This window comes from Eumetopias jubatus, unplaced genomic scaffold (assembly GCF_037043125.1).
Source record: "Eumetopias jubatus isolate StellerSeaLion01/CBP00866 unplaced genomic scaffold, mEumJub1_p1.0 scaffold_5, whole genome shotgun sequence".
Lineage (NCBI taxonomy): Eukaryota > Metazoa > Chordata > Mammalia > Carnivora > Otariidae > Eumetopias > Eumetopias jubatus.
In genome coordinates, this window is record NW_028274811.1 from 111,027,876 (window position 1) to 111,052,061 (window position 24,186).

Below are 24,186 nucleotides of genomic sequence, written 5' to 3' on the forward strand. Positions count from 1 at the left end.
CTGTTTAACCAACTTTGTATGTGAAAAAACTTCTGCAGTACTGTGATTACCTCAGAGAGGAACCTACAATGAATCTGGAAAACATCATTTCACTTAAGACAAGGCTTTATGTTGGTTCATTCAAGAAATATTTATTGATAGGTACTATGGGAGGTACAAAGATGACTCCGACACAGATCCTGCCCATAAGGAGCTTACAGTCTAGTAGGGAAGATAGAACACATACATGGGATACATGGTCAGAGCTAGGTTTCAGTAAGATGAATCTAATATTGTGTATAAGGTAGCCTGGGAGTCAGAACAGGTAAAGGAAGTTCAGAGGCCATTGAGATTATCTGAGTGAGGAGAAAAGAGATGTGAAAGACTTGAGGTAGCACTGACAGGACTTTGCTGGAGTAAGAAAAAAAGCAGCAGAGGACTTAGACTTGTGGTATGGGTGATGACATGAACTCAGAGAACAATGGACTCGGTTTGTGTAAAGAAATGAAAGTTGGCACATAAAATCCTTCTGCATAGAACAAAGTGTCTGGGATATACTGGGCACAGAAAAAAATGGCCTATCACCCAGACTAAGGATGGAAGTACCTCTGAATGACCAGTGACTTCCTCCTCTGCCTACCCCTCAAAATTCCCCAACAAATCCCTCCACTATGAATTGTCATAGTGCCTACAATTTATTATCTCCAGGCGTGCCTCACTTGTGAGAATGAAAACAAATACATTAATTTATTCAACCCAATGAGTCATCTTTTAAGGACTCTCTTCATGGAAGTCACTGTACCTTCTGGGAAAATGCAGGGATAATCCCAGTCCTTTGCCTCTAGGAGCTTATGGTCTAATAAGGTAGTAAAACAGATACAGGTCATTCTAACTGTAGGTTGAAGGGGTAAATTATGAGCTAGGAGAAATGTATAAAGTGCTCTATGAACACGTATTTTAAAAAATGAAGGTTGGGACAGAATCTCAAACAGGAAGGACAATGTAGAAGGGAACTAGACAAGAAAGAATTTGCTCCCCACTTCAAATTCTGGCCAAATCAACTGCGAAAAGGGAGCTCCCCACTCCTGTTGCAAATCTTTTCTCTTAGGGAAAAGAAAAATGCTCTTGAACTGGGTCTTGAAAAAAGTAATTTTGATGGCAAGAGATTTGGGGAAGGGGGGTATAAACAAGTCTATCTTCAGGGAAGAAAGAAGGCACTTGAAGCCACAAAATCAGCAATGCCAGGCTTATTAGAAAAATCCTAAGCAGTTTAGCATGGCTGGAGCATCATCTCCATGAAGAATGGGAGAAATCACTGGACAGGAAGATTAGGACCCTGATATGAACATGGCGCTGCCAGGCACTGAACAGGGTACATGCCTAAGACCAAATTGCTGCCCCTTAGGAGCTTACAGTTATAACAATACAAGGTGGGAAAAGCACCACAATGTACAGAATGCAAAATGCTGAAGGATTTAGGAGAAAATTACAGCTGAGTTTCAGCTATTAACACACTAGGATACCCAATAGCTTTCTGACAGCTAGTAGTAAACCCATCCCTGAGGGGAGCACAAGGTAATGTCCTTAGACAACAGGCCCTGGTAGAACTGGGCATTAAGACAGAGAAAAACTGGGTATGAAAACAGCTACAGAAGCAACTGAATAAGCATATAAAATGTGGCTCCATCCCTTTTCTCCCCACATCCTGACCTTTAACAGTTCTGGCTTCCTACAGTGAACCTAGGGCAGAGTGGTGACCCTAACGGTGCTCCATGTTACTTCTACAAGCCAATATGAGACTCTGTGCTAATATCCATTCCCTGAGCTATCTCTCTTTTGAAAGATGAAGGGGACGTACAAACTCTTTAGTCCTTTCCAGCACTAGCATTCTATGATTCAAAGAATTCTAGGACTCTCTCCTGCCTCTTATGGTTAATAATCAGAATGGGAAGAAAAACTTTCAATATTCTGATATTTCTCACTTAGAATTATGATTTTTTTCCATATACATCACAAATGATTGCTATCCCATCAGCTAAGTTCCACCTCCATCCTTTCTTCAAAATCTAACATCTACCTGTATAAACTTATTTGTAACATGATATGTTCTACATAATCTACTTAAGCATACACTGAATCTTTAAAGAAAGGAAGACCTGTTGTTCTCCCCTAACTTCTTTATGCCAATTTTTTGGTATAGAGTCTTCATTTAAAAGGGCCAAATCAGTGTATATACACTTCATAAAAACATTTAAGAATTTAAACCAAATCCAAAGTCCAACAGGTGACATCAAAGCTTGGGGAAAAAATCAGTAACTAAGGTGGTTAATTACAGCAATAGTTAAAACTTGTTTACATCCAGAATAAGATATAATCATCTAATTACTACCAAAAATACAGGCAAATTTCCCGTAAGCAGGGTTCTGGAAAATAAATATTTGTTAAATTCAATAGTGAATTTTTGGTAAAAATCCCTTAATTTGCTTTCTTAAAAGATGAAGACACACTGGATGACTGTAAGTCCCTTAGGGATCTGTGACACTGGCCATATTCCAAAGTACTCAATGTGTACAGATTTCTGTAATTGGCCAGGTCACATGGTCTATGGAAGTAACTGTGGAACTGATATTTTAGTTCCCTACAAGAGGTTCTCTTGTAGGGAACTAAAAACAAAACAAAACAAAAAAAACTACCAGGTTCAAGGGGAAACTAGAGAAGCAGAGACTGTCCAAGGTTTTCAAAGCAAGTCATAGAATCAGAAAGTGAACAAGCTTAATTCTAAGCCAATATATTATCAAAACCAAAACCATGGGTTTTTCAGACCACTGCTAATCAACTTTTTACTCATTCAGGCCATAATGAGACTGTTTTATGAAAGCATGAGCAAAGCAGACTAATTTCAGCATTATCCTGAGCTAGCTACATATCCACTAAGAAGTTTTATATCACATGTGCTACCCTTTCTCCTTTAATATAGTCTCCCTAAGAGTTCACAAGCCTACCTATGGTCCCCAGAACCTCAATATCACAGTAAACAAATACAAATTCCAAAAGGTATTACTACCTTAAAACCAGAAATCTTTACTGATCTAGTGCCACATGGCGATTACTTGATCAGCAACTTCCCACACAAAATGTTGCTAAGTTTCTAACACATTCTTTAAGATTTCTAAAACATTTGTGGAAGACTATGTCTAACTGTCCACTGCCCATCTGTGGTATGTTAGGCGGTTATCTAAAATCCCATATTCAAATAAATGAAGTTATTTTTTTTTACAAGGTTTAAAACTGAACAAAAGGGTCAATCATCTCATTTGTATGCAGTTCCTGCAGAGATTCTTCTAAGTAGCATGAAAATAAAACTTCAGTAAGTTACCTTTAGATCAGTAGATTTTACAAATGCAACCATTTACTTAAAAGGAATAAGCCACTCAGCATAAACAATGGTCTATAAATTTAAACCTCATAAAGATTTCCATATAGATTCTAACAAACTGTTTTCTATAAAGTGCCATGTTTCCGACTAAATTATTAAACTCTACAAGGGTTTTCAAAATAAAGGGATGAAGAAAAGTATCAAAGGATGGTAGTTATAAGCAGAAAACACAACTGCTATAAACCCACCTGCATTAAGTATTATAAAAATATTGTTACCTTCTACCTCCAGATTTCAAGGTTGTACTACATGTATTAAAAAACCAGATGAGAAAATAACCTAAGAACAAGCCATTGTTACTGTGTTACCACAGTCTCAAATCAAAAGGAGCCCTGCAAAATCAGTGTTTCCTTGTTTACCTTAAAGGAAATGGAGAAGAGTAATGTTAACCTTTCTCTGAATGTTTTACAGACTCTGGTCTCTGTACTGCAGTAACTTACTATGGTCATGTCCTATTTTTCAGTGTATCACTCAAATGTAAATACGTAGGCATCAGAGCTCTAGAGAAAAAGCATCAATTTTGGAAGTCAATCTGCTCTTATTACATGGATAACTTAGAGGCCTAAAATTTAACTGCTCTGATGCAATTTCTTCTTCATCTATTACTTTGGGAAAAATAGCACCTAATCCACAGGGTAATTGTGAAAATTAGTTTTCTAACCTAAAACCAAAGTGCAGTTCAACCAATACTGTGGTAGTAACCTACCCACCACCCAAAAGCCAATTAATGATTTTTGGATTACCCATTTCAGTACTCCCAGCAACAGCTCAAAAAGTTGAGAGCATAGGAATACACACAAGCCCAGCCTCACCACAAAAGAACACAATGTATTTTTGTAAGGCCCAAGATCTTAAAAGAGGAAGACCCATTAAACCAAACTAACCTTACTTAGCTAAAATACTCATGGGTGAAGGGTTTAAAGCTCAGGAGAAAAGAACTATATATCGGCCATTCTTACAGTTGAAAAGCTGCATTTTAAAACCCGAAAAGGTTGAATGTGATGACCTTATGCTGCCTAGAAAATCTTGCCCTAACCTATTTTCACTTTCTACCTGTGTGAATATATACTATCTAGGGTGTCATGTTTATTCTATCAGCAGTAATGTAAACAATGATACTGGGATTCTTCATAGTGTTAACCATGATGCCAAATCTGACATATAAAGTCCAATGCTATTTAAAACTCCACAATCATCCCATTCTGATGACCTGAAATTACTGAAGCAACCCTTTTGTTTTCTAAGCTTATGCAACAAGTTACAAGAAGCATCTAGCATTATTGTTACTACCTCTCCAAACAGTTCTTTAAAAATCACACATGGGTACAAATAAAGGAAAGTCTCTGCAGTAGATGTTACTATTAATTCCTGAAAGAGATTTCTATTTGCTAATTCATTTATCTGAGGCTATTTTTCAAAGGATTGAGTCTTTACTCCAGTTGTCCTCACCCACCCCTCCCTTCCATCCTCCATGTATTATAGGGAATGAGGAATATCCATGATCTCAAAGGCGTTTGCTTTATTTTTATAGACCATTTGACATTGTTGGCCCCACCCACTAAATGCCAGATGTGGTGTCTCCTCTTCCCTCCTCCCCAAGTCTCACCCATTTCCAAATGTCCTCTAGGATGCATTAACAGCCTGGGTTGAGAATCACTGTATCCAGTTGGTGCCCTTAAACTACTGAGTAGGAAAAATGCCTAGTGAAATGTATGGATTAACATTTACCTGTGAAAAATGATTTCTAGGTTATCCATAATTTATGACCTTACAGTTACTACAACTTAGTATTTTTTTTTTCAAAAACAACTCCAGCTAAGTTTTTTTATTTCCACCACAGGCTTAATATAAGCTACAAAAGTACAAGCTGAATGTCTTCCAATTATCACTGGCCTGGGCCAAATGAAGTGGTTACCAAATAGTTATTTAAGCTGACCCAAAAAAGCCATGTGACTCAGTTACATTTCTTTATGAAGGAGATGTTGCCAATTTTCAAATATTTCAGGTACTGAGGACCGATAACATAGAACTTCATTTTAAGACTACACCCTTCAGCAAACCTAGAGTTTCCCAGTAACAGCAAAACAAACATTCCTATCCCTACTCATATACTATCCTCAAACAGTCCTAATGATGAACACTGTTAAGAAAATAAATAAGTTAAATTTGACAACCTCGTTGCCCAATTAGTATGACAAGTTATCACACAAAGGCTTGCTTCACAAATGTGTAAACAAAACCTTCACCCATCTCACACACGGCACTCAAAAAATTAACATACTATGTAAAACGAATATTAGTCTATACTGCCAGATTAAATTTTCTTCCAGAAATATTTTAATAAAAATTGGCCATTTCCAAGAAACACCCACTGCATGCCCATGAATAAAAGAGAACCATAACAAAATAGAAAATTTACCATATGGCTATGATTTAAAGAAAAAAAAAACGGGCAGACACTCAAGCACAAAGTCCAATATTAAAGTCATATTCCTTTTTATGGGCTATGATTAAGATTCTGAATATTTACCGAAATAAAACTTAATGCAAATGCTGGACTACTTAGGTCGAAAAGGACCTCTCATAGAAGCATGTCTGTCCTTAAAGGAATTCCAGTTTGAGACTCAATTTTAAGAATAAGGCATAACAAATGAACAGAAGACATACCAGGTCAAAAGAGGGATTCTTCAATTCCCAACATACTCTACACCTGATAAAACAAATCTAGACTTTTTTTTTTTCTTTAAACAACTGCCAAGGCTGGAATCAAAGATAAATAGAAGGCACAACAGTTTTGCTCTGGTTTTGTGTTATTTGGATTTTGGGGTTTCTTTGTTTTTGGGTTTTTTTTGTTTTGTTTTTTTACAAATACAAATTAAACATGAAAAAAACTACTTCAAAAGAAATCTAGATCAGTTGCATTCTAGACATTTAAAACCTTTCTCACAATTTAAATGGTAAAAACAGGTTTATATTTGTTTTGTGATCACATACCAAAAGAAAAAAAAAAAAAAACTCTACTAACACCTTTTATTTTTTTAACCATACCAGCAAGAATCAAAACTGTCAATTTTTCCAATGGCAATTTCTACACACCAGAAGGTAGTCATGACTCTCAAAGAAGAAACAATTTGGATTTTTCCTGCCTTCAAAATGTTTATCAAATCCTGTGTTTCTCACAGGCTTTTGAAACACATAGAAAATAATATTCCAATGAATGAAACATACCAAATGTCAGTAATAAGCAAGACACATTCCTTTGGGGAAACGGCTGTTAAAAAAAATCCAGTCTGTATATGCAAAAGTAAAGCAAGGAAATTCAGTCTTTTTCTCTTCTTTAAAAATCTGTTTTTCCTAAAATATCATTCCACAAAATTGGAAGTGAAGGACTAAAAGGTGAGGAGAGGGAAGGGCGGGAAAGGGAGCACACATAATTAACACAAAAAGTAAAATTGTACAAACTTAAGCAGTTTATAATAGACTAGGGTCAAACTCCAGGATACCAAACGCTGGTGTAAGAAATTCACCATTCTGCAGGAGCTAGAAGATTTGTACTGCTGCGTGAAGATCAACTGAAGAGCAATTCACTGCCTTGGAGCAATTCCCCTTCCCACTCCAAATCCTGGTTTCTGCACCATGCCTCCACGGGGAGGGCCTCTCATTCCACCACCCAGCCCACCTCGAGGGCCTCCAGGTCCCCGCAGGCGGTTATCTCGACGGTCCCCTTCCCGGGCAGCTCGAGTCTTCTTCTCTTCCACATTCAGACGGACCTCACCTCTGAACATGATGGGCTGCAGGAATCAAGGTAAGCAGACTTACACAGTGCTTATGTGCTTATGGGCTTCCAACTACCAAATATAAAAGAAATAAAGCTATTACGAAGAAGTAGCAGCTTACAAATCAGCTATGTTCTCAGTTCAGTTTTTATTTCCAACTCAGAACACGTAATTCTCCCAATTAACAAATACCTGCAAAGATGGGAGGAGCTGGGTATGCAACCTAGTTCAAAAAAAGACAATTTACAACACAGCAGCACAAGTAACTCTCGTACTTCTTAGAGCAAATCTTAACTTTCCCACAGAATTACATAAATAGAATATAAATAAGAATTGCCACCTTCCCCATGGATTTGAAGGCTTAGAATAATCTTCCATCATCACCTAATGTGGAAAAACTGTGCTGCACATTTATGCAAAGTACATATCCATCTCAAAAACATCATTAATTCCATCTAAACAGAACTGTAACAAAATGCTATTTGCCTTAACAAAATTTTGGAAAATACTGAAGATAAAAGATAATAAGATAACAGAGCTCAGCGAAGGAAAAAAAAATATATCCTATGTCTTGGGCCTTCCTTTTAGCCCAACAGATCTAAAGTAGAAAATAAAGGATTACTCGAGATTACAATGAATTCAATTTATGCTCCTCACTGGCACGCACTGGTTTTTTAAGTGACATATTTTTTAAAAGTAAGTATCTAACAGTGCTTACTATGCAGAGAAGCGTTCTGTATACTTCACACCTATTATCTCATTTAACATTCACAACCGTCTGAGGGCTGTCATTACACCTACTTGAGAGACCAGCAAACTAAGGGCCAGGAAGGTTAAGGAACTAACCCACAGGTCACAACCTAATGAACAATGGAAGCAGAATGTAAATGAAGGCATCCTGACAGGGAAGTATACACTTTAAAGCACAGGCACCCCAGAAAGGCCTCTTCAGAACTCTAACTGTAACATATTTAAAATTTTGATTAGGGGTGCCTGGGTGGCTCAGTTAAGCATCTGCTTTCCGCGCAGGTCATGATCCTGGTGTCCTGGGATTGAGCCCCACATTGGGCTCCCTACTCAATGGGGAGTCTGCTTCTCCCTCTCCCCTCCCCCTGCACTCTCCTCTCTCCCTCTCCCGCTCACTCTCTCAAATAAATAAAATCTTTAAAAAAACAAAAATAAAAAATAAAATTCTGATTAAATGCCTATTTGTATTTGTACATTCATAAATACATTTAACACTAAAATATTAAAAATATTTAACATTTTAATATTCACACTATATAAACCTCTTCACACACATTAATCTGAAGCCCTGTTCCAGGCAATATTCTACATACAATGAGAAAAACGAGACCATATTAAAGTCTGAAAGATAAGGGAGAGAGACTGAGGCTGGGTATGTTTTAAGAGGTAGTAACTGAAGACATCTCTGAGGAGTTATCACAAGGGTAGAAGTAATTTGAATGAGAAAAATGTACCAAACATATAGGTCCTTCCTGAGGAAATTTTATTTCAAAATATTCTTAAGCATAAAGATGCCATGGCTTATCCAGGTGCATTAAATGAAACAAACTCCTTACCTTGGACAATTAAGAGGCCAGTTATAAGGTCTGACCTCTTTTGGCCCACTGGGAGTATCAGACCCTCTAAGGATGAATTCAAGCCTGCACCAAAAAGGCTGGCCACTGGATCTTTTTTGCATGCTGAATAATGGATTTATGCACAAAGCCTATGCGACATTTCTAGGTTTGGTATTCTGTGGCTATGCTAAGATAAGCCACTGTTCTCTCCTCATTTCTAAGTGTTTTGCAGGAGATGCTTCATAAAAACAGGGGTCAAATAGTTTGAAAAATTAAATACACATTTGCAGATTAAGGCTCATATAATGTTAAAAACCACAACATTAAATTTTACAGTATAGCCATCAACACTGTGAAGAACATCAGAGATTCTACAGAACCTCTGGGAAATAATGATCTACATTTCTATTTCATGGTTAATAAAATGTGTAGTTTTAATCTGCAGAGACTGAAAGATTAGTTGTTGCCAAGGGCTGGGGAGAGAAGATATGGGAAAGGACTGCTTAATGGATAAATGGTTTACTTTTGATAAAAATGTTTTGCAGCAAGATAGGTGATGGTTGCACAACAACATGTATTAAAAGCCACTAAATTTTACACCTTAAAATGGTTAATTTTGTTATGTGAATTTCACAAATTTTTTTAAAAGTGGGATTTTTAAACTCCCACACCCATCTCAGTAAATAAATATTTACACTTTTGTTCTTCTCTACTATTACTACTAAAAAGTGATTTTTTTGCTAATGAAAGATGTGGGGGAAGGGAAGGGTTCTTTAAGAACTGATTCCAATTCTACAAAATCCCTCTTATGATTAGAAAGTACTGTTAAGAAGCGATCTGTTAATAAAAGTGGTTCCAGGCAGGGTGACTCCAAACCTAGACAATTTATAGAATAAAAGGAGAAGCTCCTCATAGTTAGACCCATAACAGCCATATATCAAAACTGCCCAGGGAAAATTGACTTTTAAGTTATCTCAGCTAAAAGTTAACATGGTATTTCATCTCTTAAACCAGAACCTGCCTCCCCTCCCCCACAAGGAAAGAAATTTGCATAAATTTCAGTGCATTGGTAACTATTAGTTACTTCATCTCTTCACATTCAATGGCTCCAAAATTAAGATATTTAGACAGAAGTTTTGTTAAACTCCCAGGCAAGTCTTTCAACAGTAATGGCCAATCACCATGGAATATATTACCCAAACATGTTGGAATCAATTGTACTTTACTCAGAAGACATAGTTTTAAGGATGAATACATTCAAAGATCCAAGATATTCTTGTTAAAAAAAAAAAAATCACGATGAAAAACTGCTTACCCGGTTGCTAAGGACCTTCTGAACAGGCTCAGAATCATCAAACACAACAAAACCAAAATTGGGTAATTTCCCACCGCTGTTAATGCGCAGCTCCACCACATTCCCATAACCTGCAAGTGAAACACAGACTCTCAAATAACTGATTAGAACATCTCCTTTAAATATTACACACACACTATCCACTGATAGCCACTAGTCACATGTGGATACAGACCACTTGAAGTGTGGCAATTCCAAAACAAGTGCCATTAAGCGTAATACACACTGGACTTAAAAAATTTTTAGTACAGGAAAACATAAAATATCTCTCATTTTTACATGTTGAAATGATGTTTTAGATACACTGGGTTAAATAAAATATTAAAATTAAATTTAGATTTTTTAACTTTTTAAAATGTGACCACTAAAAAAATAAAATAAAATGTGGCCACTAGAAACTTAAAATTACGTATGTGGCTCATCTACTTCTATTGGACAACACTGCATTAGATGAATCTAGTGTTTAAAACTCAACCTACTTGGGTACCTGGGTGGCGCAGTCGGTTAAGCATCTGCCTTCGGCTCCAGTCATGATCCCAGGGTTCTGGGATCGAGTCCCACATTGCTCCCTCCTCTGCAGGGAATCTGCTTCTCCCTCTGCCCGCCCCCTCTTGTTCTCACAATCCCCCCCTCTCGTTCTCTTAAATCTTTAAAAAAAAAAAAAAGTGTAAATTAAAAATATATAACTCAACCTACTTTGAAAAAAATCTTTAAGCTCCGATTTGTCCACTTCGTGTGGCAGATTGCCAATGAAAAGTTGGTGACTATCAGGGTGTCTCACAATTCTTCGGGGTTCAACATCACCTTGCTCACCAGCCTCACGGACTTAAACAAAAACAGCAATGAAAGACAGAGAAAGACATTTTTCAGTGACTATTTCATTCAATAATTTTTTTCTCCACCCCTAAATCCAGGTAATTCCACCAGCTCCAGAATTTTTTAAAGTAGAAAATGTCAACCACCCCCTAAGACACAAGCTCTCACCTCAAATTCCCCCAAACTAGAGAAGTCACCCTTCTGAGCTCTTACTTGGTCTAGGTCCCCTCTGGGGAGGAATATTTATTCGTTGTTCTCGCACTCTTTGATCCCTCTGAGGCCTCTGCGGTGGAATCTGAGACTCAGGCTTAGACTCCGGACGAGGCTGAAAAATTTATAAGTCAACTTCTGTATAAAAACAAAGCAAACTGACCTTTTTTCTTGTAAAGTTTCTTAGCTAACAATAAGGTTTAAAAGAGAAAATGACAGGGGTGCCTGGGTGGCTGTCGGCTGAGCATCTGACTCTTGGTTTCAGTTCAGGTCATGATCTTAGGGTCCTGGGATTGAGCCCAAAGTGGGGCTCTGCACTCAGTGCAGAGTGGGCTTGTCCCTGTTCCTCCCCTCGCACATAAGTGCACGCTCATGCTCTCTCTCAAATAAATAAAAGAGAGAATGACAATTCTCTCACAAAAGAAATTATTAAAAACCACCTCTTCTCTACTCTATGTACCAGCTCCCACATTCTCCAAACCTATGTGAAACCAAATTACATGAAATACAAGCAAATGGGCCTAATATACAAGCTTAGTAACTCACCTGTGAAGCTGGTACTTTAACAACATGAGGTGGTATCCCAGTAACTGGAACAGCTCCACTGGGTGGAAGGTTCTTACTGGTCACAGATGCCCAAGAAAATGTCTAAGGGAACAACAACAATAATTGATTACCCATATCAAAACAATACAAAAGCTATTAGTTCTTTATTTCTTGTACATATGAATCACATTTTCACAGGTAGAATGGAGTTACTTTGTAAGTATCTCGAGATTCCTTTTCTCCCCCTACTTACAAAATTTAGTACTAAAATTCCCTAGAACTAGTCATCAAGTACAGCAAAATATGAAAAGCTTAGTCTTAACAAGCTCCTTTCACTCAATTTCAAGTTTGTGAATCAAAGAAAATTCCTCCAAAACCAGCTCTTCCTCCTATGATTCCAAATGATGGCACAAACATCAATTCAATGACAAAACTTTAGAATTACCTTGAACACCTTTTCAATCTGTATCAAACTTACCAAATCTTGCTATTTACCTCGTTATCTTCACTGCCACAACCTTCATCCCAGGTTATCAGTATTTCTCTCCAGAACTACTACAATAGCCACCTAATTAGTCATTCCTTCCCAATCCAGCCAACCTACTTTTCTACCGGCAAGCTGAAGTCATTTCACATTTCTCTTTCCTATTCACCTAATCACTGCCAGAGAGAGACGAAGAACACTATCGGTTTAACCAATAGTTCCCATACCTAGAACAATGCCTAGCACAGAAGCACTTGAATTAACTATTAGATAAATGACATAAGAACCCTGACCCCATAAATAAAGCATTAAAACATATGCCTTCACAAATGTAAAGGTTCTGTGATTTCAGTTAACATCACCCTGATGAGACGCAGGACTAACTGAAAAGCTTCAAACTTTTGAAATCAAGTATTCTAAATTAAAAAGTAGCTATATTTCATAGTTTGTTTCTACTTCTACTGTAAAGTTATCCTCAATTAGATTTCAGAAAAAAAGCAGGAGTGTCTATTGTGCCATATTTTTCAAAAAAGATACATTACCTCTTATTGGTTATAACAAGCATGTCATAATTTGAAACATTTAAAAAATGAGAGGTTATTAATATGGTGATAAAGTAACACCTGAAATTTCTGGTCTAATAAAAAGTATTCAAGTTTCCATGGGAGGGGAGGAGAGTTACTTTTATAAAACAATATGCATCTTACTTATCTGAGGAATGGCTCAATATGTAAGAAATTTCCCTGAACCAAAAAATGTACCTACAAAAGTCAATGTAACAATAATAAAGGAGAAGAGAGATTTTTAAAAATCAACCAGAAATAGAGTAAGAATAAAGACATATTGCATACCCTCAAGTCTTCCTGTACTGTCTGAGCTATGTCCGTAGGTGCTGGGGAAGAACTCTTCTGAGCATCCTCAGGGGCAGTTTCTTCCAATACTGGCTCAGACTTTTCCTCTTGGATTTCAGATACAGGTTCTTGCTCTGGTTCTGGTTCAGGATCTGGCTCTGGTTCAGCAACAGGTTCCTCTAAATGTTCTTCTAAGTCATTGCTTTCACAGGAAAATTAGAGAAATATCATTCTGACTCTACTGATTTAGCAAGAAATTACCAAGTATTTATTAACTATAGAAACCAAAAAATAGCTCTCCAAAAAAAAAATCTAGGAATTCCATATCTGAATATTAAAACAAGACAACTTTTTAGAAGAGCACTCAATGAGCAAATCTTAACTGCAATGATTTGCTAAATTCTGATAAGCAAATACATCAAAATAGATCAAAATGAACCAAATCATGGTTTCTGTTATAATCCCAAAACTCTCACAATTTACCTACCACACATAACAAAACACTAATAGGCTGTGGGTAAGGGGAAAAAAAGAGTTTAATGGGTATAGTTTTAGTTTTGAGATGAAAAGTTCTAGAGATCCGATTGCATAACTATGTGCATATAGTTAAACATTACGACACAATGCACTTAAAAATGGTTAAGAAGGTAAATTTTATATTATGCAATTTTTACCATCAAAAAAGCCTCTCATAATAAATCACAAACAATTTTAGGGAAAAAAAAGACATTAGTTATGATTCAGAATACTAGCTCTTAAAAATTCCACATAAATCACAAGGAGTGTTTGTTAATGTTGCAGTTTTCCCCCCTGAAATTCTAATTTGGCATGTTTGTGATGGACAGTAGATTTTCAACCAGCAACCCAGATGAGTAAATGTGGTTATTAGTCCATCACCACACCTTGAGAAATAAATGAAAATATCCTTTAAGCACTAAATACTAACACCAACGGTTTCATATCACATGGCAACAAGTAAATATTCATTTCTATTCCTATCAAATATTTTTGTTCTGGATGCAGAGGAAAAAACACAGCTTAAGACAGTCACACATTTGGTGTCTGAGTTAATTATTGACATTAACTGCTATTTAATTCATGTCTGAATTTCTATCAATTTATGCCTGATCTTTAAATAAGCCCTTGAACATATTTATTTCCCCCCAAAGTACTTAATGCAATGCCTTGATATATTAAATACTTGTTAAGAAATCCCAAAATTTACCGCCAAGCAAGTTATTTTTTTTAGCTCAGTGATATCAAAAGCAAAACCTTTCTTCTAGGAAATTACTGTTATATTCTGAAATAATTCTGAGAGAATATGACTACCCTCCAACAAAGGGAAAGACAAGACAACCCAAATTCTCATGCAGCTCTGGACAGATGAACAAAGCTTTTCTTACCTGACAGTCTGATCATAGAAAGTTCCAGAATCATCAGGTACCACCTCAGGTGTCTGCTGTCTTTCTTCAGGTTCCTCTACCTCTTCCTCAGATTCTATATAAGAAAACAAATTTCAAGTAATTAGTGCTTATTTAATTCTCAAATACACATGACCCTTGAACAAGAGGGTTTGAACTGTGTAGGTCCACTTATACGCAGATTTTTCCTGATAAATACAGTACAGTACCGTAAATGTATTTTCTTTTCCTTAGAGTCTTAATAGTATTTCCTTTTCTCTAGCTTACCTTAAGAATATATAATACATACAACATACAAAATATGTGTTAATTGACCATTTATGTTATCAGTAAAGTTTCCAGTCAACAGACTATAAAGTTTTTGTAGGGTCAAAAGTTACACGGGGATTTTTGGGGGGGGGCAGTGCCTGTAACCCCCATGTTGTTCAAAGGTCAGTTTTATATTCGCTTTCACAATGCTCATCATGATCAACAAAGTAATGAGGTGGGTGGAGGAATGGGTTAAATACGTGTTGGGGATTAAAAGGTGTGCTTGTGATGAGCACTAGGTGTTGTATGGAAGTGTGCAATCACTGTATCTTACACACGAAACTAAAAAAAAAAAGTAATGAAATAAGCACACACACATATATATAAATAAAGCACAGCAATTTGGTAATATCATGGGAAAGGCTTTAAGGACAGAATTAAGGCTATTATAGTGTTTGGGTTGAGAACATGGGAGTCTGATGTCATACTGTCCATAATCCAATGCAGGCTCTACCACCTAACTAGATACACAGTATCAGGCGAATTACTTCTCTGCACCCTCAGGGCCCTAATCCATTAAATAAGAGTAGTACTTAAAGTACTTATCTATAAACCTGTTGTCTTACACAATAAATATAAAGCACTTAGAATCATTTCAGCTTAACAGAAAACACTAATAAACTGATTATTATTAGTGTTTAGAGGCAATTCGTCATGGGTTTCTCACATATCTGCACATCTTACAACTAAGGAATGGCTACCCTTTGTTTCAAACTATCTTTTAAGAACATTTATACAGCAAACAGCCTCAGAAAAACAGTGTCTCCCTCTAGAGCAAAGGGCAGGTATGTTCACTGCCCATTGTATGTTCACTGCCCATTATAAAAAATTTTGATTCCTTAAACTTAGGGTTCCACTCCTATAATGCACCCTACTCCAAATGCAGGTACCATCTGGACTTCATGGTGTCCTGTGGAAAATGTGGCAAAAATGCTTAACACTGTTGCAGTGAATAATTACCTACTACTGACTTAGGAGTTTTAGGTCTTCCATGAAATAGGCTAACCTATTAGCTCCCTGTAGGTTAAAAACTCAGACCCTTCCTCTGTCTTGACAATTAGAAGTTGTTAATGAAGAATATAGAGTATAATAAAAACATTCAATGGGGCGCCTGGGTGGCTCAGTCGTTAAGCATCTGCCTTCGGCTCAGGTCATGATCCCAGAATCCTGGGATCGCGCCCCGCATCAGGCTCCCTGCTCGGCAGGAAGCCTGCTTTCTCCCTCTCCCATTCCCCCTGCTTGTGTTCCCTCTCTCGCTGTGTCTCTCTCTGTCAAATAAATAAATAAAATCTTAAAAAAAAAAAAATTTTTTTTTTTTCAAGAAACCCATACTGTCTTCAAGTTAACCTGATGCCATCAAAAAAACATTTAGACAAGTAACTTACCCTCCTGAGGCTCAGTGACAAAGCCACCAAAGACCTCATCTTGGTATCTGAAGATATCATTGTGAACGTAGAACTTATTTGCAACAGAGCCCTGCAATGCCAACAAAAACTTTTCATTTATTCAGCAGACTTTGAAAAAGCTATGTCACCCTACACGAGTGGTTCTCAACTAAGGAAAATACTGCACCACCAGAAGACATCTGGCAGCGTCTGGAGAGATTTCAGTTTTCACATGGGGGAGTGCAACTGAAACTACTGAGAAAAGGGCAGGGATGCTGCTAAACATCCCACAATGCACAAAACAGCCAGCCACAAAAAAATTATTCAGCCCAAAACAATAACACCAAGGATGAAAAACCCTGCCCTACATTATAGCCATTAAAAACTACACTCAAATATATTGCTTCCTTAAAACACCAGCAGACGGATATCCAAACACTGGTAAAGCTCTAAGTATGTAAGATGCCACACACCTCAAATCATTTTTTGAATAAAAACAGAATACCAACTGCAGTGGGTATTTAAAATTCCCTTATATCTGTGTCCAACAATATTGATATAAACACTCAATGGTGGTAGAGCTGAAAAAGTTTGCCCACAACACTAGGTAGAAGACACACCAGAATATAAATCCAACTATGTTATTAACTAGTTATTCAGTTACTAATACTGTCTCATCTATTAAAAAAAAAAAAAACCACCTCACAGCTTTGAGTATTAGTATTTGCTTTGAGACAGTTCATGTAAAAATGCATCATACTAAGGTAATGTTAGATTCTTCCTCTTTAATGGGAAAAGGAACTTTAAGCAAACTGGAAATAACTGGTAATCACATCCTACATGATTCTTTGTATAGTTAGAACTCCATCAAGTTTTATACTACAGATAATAAGCCATCCTCTAAAACTCATAAGTAAAATGAAACCTGTAATTTTTCTAACAGTAAAAGGATAGGGGTTTTAGATTCATCATTCTGGACAGAAAATTATCTTAAGGGTAATGCTAGAGAAAACGTCTAATCACTACTGAGCCACTTCCATCCACATGCTTATGCAGATAGGCGTTCTGACTCCGTTCAGTCTGCACCAGTCAGAAAGACAGTACAAATATAATTATTCAACATAAACCTGTGGCCCTTTCATGCAGAGCATGGTAACTAAAAAGAACCAGGGATCCTGGAAGAAACCGCAGATACCAGAACAGGGGCTGGGTGGGGCTAGAGCAGGGAAAGTCCAAGATGAGCCTGAAACATCTTGTTCCACAAAAGTTATAAAGTGCTCCCTTCGCCAAAAACAAACAACAGAAGCCAGCCTGAAGGAGCTCAGACTTAACAGATCTGGGACATTTTCGACATTATTAGTGGGTTAAATCCATGAAATAAACAAACACTCCACAAATAACAGCAGACAGAAGGCAGAGTGCTTTACTGTAAAATGCCAACTAATGAATACCAAATGATAGAAATAGATAATCACCATTTATAACCATGAGTAGCAGCTGACCCCAGCAAGAACAATGCTAAAACTAGCACACAAAAGTTTGATGAAGAACAAGGTATTCGCATAGTCTCAAGGACAACAACCACAATTTACTAATAAGAAAAATAAAAATGCTAACTTCACAGCAGCAAAACATGGTGACAATCACCTTAACTAAGTAATCGTTAACATCACTCATAGGACTAAACAACATCTAGTGCCTTCCTAATGTAAGGCACCAAAAGACTAATGTGTGTATAACCTAAATCTGATCATAAAGAAGTATCAGACAATTCAAACTGAGGTATTCTACAAAGTACTTTGTGCTCTTCAAAAATGTCAATATTGTGAAAAACAAAAAATTAAAGAATTATTGCACGTTTAAGGAGACTGAAAAGACAGGACAGCTATATTATATTATGTGTAATCCTGCATTGAATCTTGGACCAGGAAAAGAAAAAATACCATAAAGGATATTATTGGGACAATCACCAAAACTTAAATATGGGCTACAGATTGCTAACTGTATTAACATCAATACTTCCTAAATTTGGTAACTGTACTGTGGTTATGAAAGAGTATTCCTTACACTTAGGAAAAGTATCTAAGGATGACTAGGCATGATTGTCTCCAACCTATTTTCAAATGGTTTTGAATTAAAATGACAGGTAAACAGAAAAAGAATTACAAACATATAGGCAAGTGTTGGCAGTGGTTCTAGGTAAGGAGTATGAATTACTGTACTATTATTACAACTTTTAAGTTTGAAATTTCAAAATGAAGAGTTTCTAAAAAGATATGCATAACCTTTCATTGTTTCTGTTTTCATACCTCAGGAGCAAGGACAAATGTCTGCATGAATCTCCTCAAAGCCTGGTTGTTATTAGAGAGCAACCCCATCACCTGGACCACTACACCATCATTCAGAGTGGCATGAGCATCAACATGGCGAATCTTAGTGTGGCAATTGGTAAAGTTTTGTGACATCACTTTCCTATGGATCTCCTAAGGAATCAAGGCAAGAGTTAATGACGTAAAATTTACAAAATCTCCAACAACAGAGAACTTCCTAATACAACACAAGTAGAGATAATCTCCATGTTTAAATCACAAACTACACAGCCCCTACTCTAATTTGCCTTAGAACAGTTTATTCCCAGTGACCACCCCGAACTTTTTAAAACTGTCTTGAACTGACAGACCTAAAAAATGTTTACAGTTAATGATCCCCAAGCTAAAACAAATTACCTCCTGAACAAAAAAACCTTAAGCTTTTCAATGGCTATCGTATTTACCAAATCGTTATGAATACCGAAATTTCTAAAAAAGAAATTAAAAAATTTGATCTTTAAGTATCAGTAAATCTACCAAATATGTATCTGCCTCAATTGTATGGGTTATTTTCTAGCTGTGTAACAACCTACAGAAAACTTGAGATGCTTACTTTCTGTCCATAGACCGCATCTGCTGGCTTTCCATTTGAATCCAATCCCCCATGGACGTAAGAAGAGTTCTTTCCATAAAATCTGAAAAACAGATAATTTACTTGTCAGTTTCAAGTAGCCTAAGACTAGATACTCGCTTTTCATGTTTGGTACCCACGTGCCTCACTGACAGACTCCTGGAAGGAAGAATGGGTTTGCTTTTTCATTTCTGTATGCAATCATAGCTCTACCCCTTCATGTCACTCAATATTTGCTGAATGGAAATAGATTTGGTTAATTAGGCAGAACACTTTAGTTTACAAGATATAAGTAAGCTCCAGACTTCAGAGCAGGATGACTGTGTTGGGAAAAATCTTGTAGTTCATGTCAGGAAGGCTACTTCGAATGAAACAGAAGTTCCTCTTTTCACTCTAGAAAAAACAGGCAGCTTTGATACAGATAAGAACATCTGTACCCTCCCACAGGCTTGGAGAGTTCAATCCTTTTATATATCTGAGAATGCATATGAAGGGTTTCCACTAAAAACCCAGTAACTGGGGCGCCCTCAGTGGCTCAGTCAATTAAGTCCGACTCTTGATCTCAGCTGTCTTGATCTCAGGGTCCTGAGAGTTCAAGCCCCATGGTGGGCTCCATGCTGGCCACGGAGCCTACTTAAAACTCAGTAACTCAAGCAGGTGAAGTTTAAGGGTAATTTTTAATAACTTCTGCTGATGCATTAAGAGCTTCAAATTTTAATTCCCCATAGCTTTAATTCATCTATATCCTCAATTGTTTTGTTTTCATTTTTTTATTTTTATTTTTTAAGATTGTATTCATTTATTTGAGAGAGAGAGCACGAGAGAGGGGAGATCAGAGGGAGAAGCAGACTCCCCACTGAGCGGGGAGCCAGATGTGGGACTCGATCCTGGGACTCCAGGATCATGACCTGAGTCAAAGGCAGTCGCTTAACCAACTGAGCCACCTAGGCGCCCTTTTGTTTTCATTTTAATACTGATCAGGAAAACCTGACACAGGCACAAAGTGCCCCAATGCAGAGATAACTACTATTAGAATTTCTTGATAACTATAGTACAGTAAACAACTTTTCACAAAAGAACCCATACATGTCATTTGACATTCTGATTCTGCCTGTCCCCCCAAAAGAGGACAGATTTGGGCCCACAGTTACCCCAAGTGTACCCTGCAAATTTTAAAGTTATTAAAAGGTTGCATGTCAGCCAGTGAATCAGTTCACTGCTGGCTAATCCACTTTTCATTACAGGCATACCTCAGAGACATTTCAAGTTCAGTACCAGACCAGCACAATAAAGAGAATATCACAATAAACAGTCAAAAAGATTTTTTGGTTTTCCAGTGCATATAAAAGTTATGTCTACACTACACTATAGCCTATTAAGTGTGCAATAGTACTTCTATAAAAAGTGTGCATACCTTAATTAAAAAAACACTTTATTGCTAAAAAATGCTAACCATCACCTGAGCTTTCAGTGAGTCCTAATCTTTTTGCTAGTAGAGGGTCTTACCTCAATGTGGATGGCTGCTGACTGATCAAGGTGGGGGATGCAGAAGGCTGGGGTGGCTGTGCCAATTTCTTAAAGACAACAATGACATTTTCCCCCATCAACTGACCGTCTTCTCACTAACAATTTCGCTATAGCATATGATGCTGTTTATAGCATTTTACCCAGAGAACTTCTTTCAAAACTGGGAGTTAATCCTCTCAGTTAACCCTGACACTGCTTTAACTCAGTCCATGTAATATCCTATCATGTTGTCACTTCAACAATCTTCACAACATCTTCACCAGTAGATTCCATTTCAAGAAACCACTTTCTTTGCTCATCCATAAGCAATTCCGCATCTGTTAAAGTCTTATCATAAGATTGCAGCACTTCTCCACTTCTTCTGAATCTCTTGCTATTCCTACCTCATCTGCAGTTACTTCCTCCACTGAAGTTTTAAACTCCTCAAAATCATCCATGAGAGCTAGAATCAACTTCTTAACTACTGTTCACCTTGACAGTTTGACATCTTCCCATGAATCGCTTCTAATAATATAAGGCAGTTTCATTTACACTGAAAATCTATTATGTAGTGTAGCCACCTTCATTAATTATCTTAGCTAATTCTTCTCAAGAACTTGCTGCAGCTTCCACATCAACACCTGCTGATTCATCTTGCACTTTTATTTTACAGAGATAGCTTCTTCCCTTAAAACCTCATGAACCAACGTCTGCTAGGTTGAAACTCTACTGCTGCAGCTGCTTCACGTCTGTCAGCCTTCAAAGAACTGAAGAGTGAGGGCCTTGCTCTGGATTAGGCTTTGGCTTAATGGAATGTTGTGGCTTGTTCAATCCTCAAACTACTCAAACTTTCTCCATATCCACAATAAAGCTGCTCTGCTTTCTTATAACTTGTGTGTTCATTCGAGTAGCACTTTTAATATCAAAAACTTTTCCTTTGTGCTCAGAACTTAGCTAACTGGCCCAAGAGGCCTAGCTTTTGGTCCATTCCAGCTTTCAACATTCCCTCCTCATTAAGCTTACTTCTAGCTTTTGAGGTGAAGAAGAGACATGGGACTCTTCCTTTCACTTAACAGTTAAAAGCCATTATATAAGGTTAAATAACTGGCCTAATTTCACTACTGCTGTGTCTCAGGGAATAGGGAGATGGGGTACACTGGTGGAGGAGTCAAAAGACACAAAACGTTTACTGAACATTAAGTTCACGGTCTTACATGGATGGGCACGAGCGCCGATATAACTATAACAATAACAAAGATCACTGACCATAGATGACCATTAACAAATATAGTAATGGGAAAGTTGGAAATATTTTGAGAATTACCAAAATGTGACAAAGAGACAAAGTGAGCAAAGCAAATACTGCTGGAAAAAATGGCACCAATAAACCTGCTCCATGTTAAGATTGCCACAAACCTATAATTTGCAAAAAAATATCTGCAAAGCATCATAAAGCAAAACAAAACGAGACATGCCTGTATATCTAAGCTGCACTTCAGAGACAAAATGTGAAAAATATCAATATTGACAAGAAACATATTAATTTATTTAGTTATCTTTCAACTCCTGCCCCTTTTCAAATTCCAAACTTATCTAACCTCTGAGGGCACAGAATCAAATTTTGACATAAAACACAAAAATAATAAGAAAAAAGGAAGAGGGTTGAAAACTTGTTCGGGCACCTGAGTGGCTCAGTTGGTTAAGCGACTGCCTTCGGCTCAGGTCATGATTGTGGAGTCCTGGGATCAAGTCCCACATCGGGCTCCCTGCTCAGCAGGGAGTCTGCTTCTCCCTCTGACCCTCCCCCCTTTCATGTTTCTCTCTCTCTCTCTCACTCTCTCCCCCTCAGATAAATAAAATCTTTGAAAAAAAAGAAAACCTGTTAAATCACTTAATAGTCATGCCAACACCAACAAATTTTTAACCCCTTACCATCTTTATCTGCAAAATAAAGTTGTCCTAACAATGCCTTACTAAAAAGGTTTTTATAAAGATCAATAGAGAACAGGTGAAACTGTTTGGAAAATTGTAAAGCCTTAAAAAAAAATATCCGAGGTATTTTCCATTTTCAGAGCAAGAACTCAAAACAAATTTATAAATTTTCTTTTGCACCCAATAAGCATGTAATATCCAATATGCAAGCTGGTCAAAGTATAGAGGAAAATAGTCTCGTCCAGCAAATACACATTTTAGAATCTCTCTTATAAGAAATATTCTAGGAGCGCCTGGAGTGGCGCAGTCCGTAAACGTCCCAACTCTTGGTTTCAGCTCAGTTCGTGATGTCAGGGTCATGAAATCGAGCCCAGTTCCACACTCAGCACGGAGTCTGCTTAGGACTCTCTCCCCCTCTGCCCCTGCATGCACGCGCAGGCTCTCGCTCGCTAATAAAAAAAAACTTAAAAAAAAAAAAAAATTATTCTAACAAGTCCGCATAAATAAATTTATAGTTCTGTATAACACAGGACAGCTTGTAAGAGGAAATAATGGAAGCAACCAACAAAAATTCATCACTAGGGATTAAAGTATGCTACATCTCTAAAATAAAAACTATGTGGATACTAAAATTAATGTGATACATGTAGGACCCATAAAGAGGACCCCAGGTTACCAAGTAAAAAAGCTAAAAAACAGTAGGTAAAAAATGTTTGCATATACAGAGAATTGTAAACATGGTTTTTACTAAAGCTTTCCATGTTTATTTCATAAATTTAAAAGCCTATGCCATTTCCACTGAAGTTTCCCCAATTTTTAAAAGCACATCAACACAAAAATATTACGGGAATAGTCTTCAACACATTTTTTTTTAAAGATTTTATTTATTCATTTGAGAAAGAAAGAGAGAGAGACCATGAGCAGGGGGAGAGGGAGAGGGAGAAGCAGGCTTCCCGCTGAGCAGGGAGCCCGATGCGGGGCTCGATCCCAGGACCCTGGGATCACGACCTGAGCCGAAGGCAGATGCTTAACAACTGAGCCACCCAGGCGCCTCCTACTTGTATATTCTATTTAAAATTATAATTTTAGGGACACCTGGGTGGCTCAATTAAGCATTTGACTTTTTTTTTTAAAGGTTCCTTCTCTTTTTTTTAAGATTTTTATTTATTTATTTGAGAGAGAGAGAGAATGAGAGAGAGCACGAGAGGGAAGAGGGTCAGAGGGAGAAGCAGACTCCCCGCTGAGCAGGGAGCCCGATGCAGGACTCGATCCCAGGACTCCAGGATCATGACCTGAGCCGAAGGCAGTCGCTTAACCAAGTGAGTCACCCAGGCACCCGCATTTGACTCTTGATTTCTGCTCATGTCATGATCTCAGGGTTGTGGGATAGTCCTACCATGGGCTGGACACTCAGCAGGGAATCTGCTTGGGATTCTCTCCCTCACCCTTTGCACCTCCCCCTGCTAGCGCATGTGCACACACATGATCTCTCAAATAAGTCTTTAAAAATCTTTAAAAAATAAAATAAAATTATAATTTTAACAGAAATCATTTACTGGTTCTCATGTACCAAGCACTATATGCAACAACCCTACAAGTTGCATGATGCATAAGAGATTCTAAAGTATTAAGTACCTACATGCTAAAAAACTTTAGAT

The 24,186-nt window shown here is 37.4% G+C and overlaps 1 protein-coding gene across 3 annotated transcripts in view; it reads right to left on the minus strand.

Moving 5' to 3' along the window:
• Positions 1 to 105: 105 nt before the first annotated feature.
• Positions 106 to 24,186, minus strand: part of G3BP1 (G3BP stress granule assembly factor 1) — a 36,859-nt gene continuing 12,778 nt past the window's right edge. For all 3 annotated transcript variants that reach the window (XM_028106530.2, XM_028106531.2, XM_028106532.2), the window contains exons 3-12: positions 19,073 to 19,154; positions 18,460 to 18,633; positions 16,151 to 16,241; positions 14,439 to 14,532; positions 13,036 to 13,237; positions 11,701 to 11,802; positions 11,158 to 11,269; positions 10,825 to 10,953; positions 10,090 to 10,199; positions 106 to 7,206 (exon numbers count right to left, since the gene is read on the minus strand). In XM_028106530.2, coding sequence (XP_027962331.1) covers positions 7,000 to 7,206; positions 10,090 to 10,199; positions 10,825 to 10,953; positions 11,158 to 11,269; positions 11,701 to 11,802; positions 13,036 to 13,237; positions 14,439 to 14,532; positions 16,151 to 16,241; positions 18,460 to 18,633; positions 19,073 to 19,154 — 1,303 coding nt within the window. In that variant the 3' untranslated portion in view covers positions 106 to 6,999. The remainder of the gene's footprint in view (positions 7,207 to 10,089; positions 10,200 to 10,824; positions 10,954 to 11,157; positions 11,270 to 11,700; positions 11,803 to 13,035; positions 13,238 to 14,438; positions 14,533 to 16,150; positions 16,242 to 18,459; positions 18,634 to 19,072; positions 19,155 to 24,186) is intronic.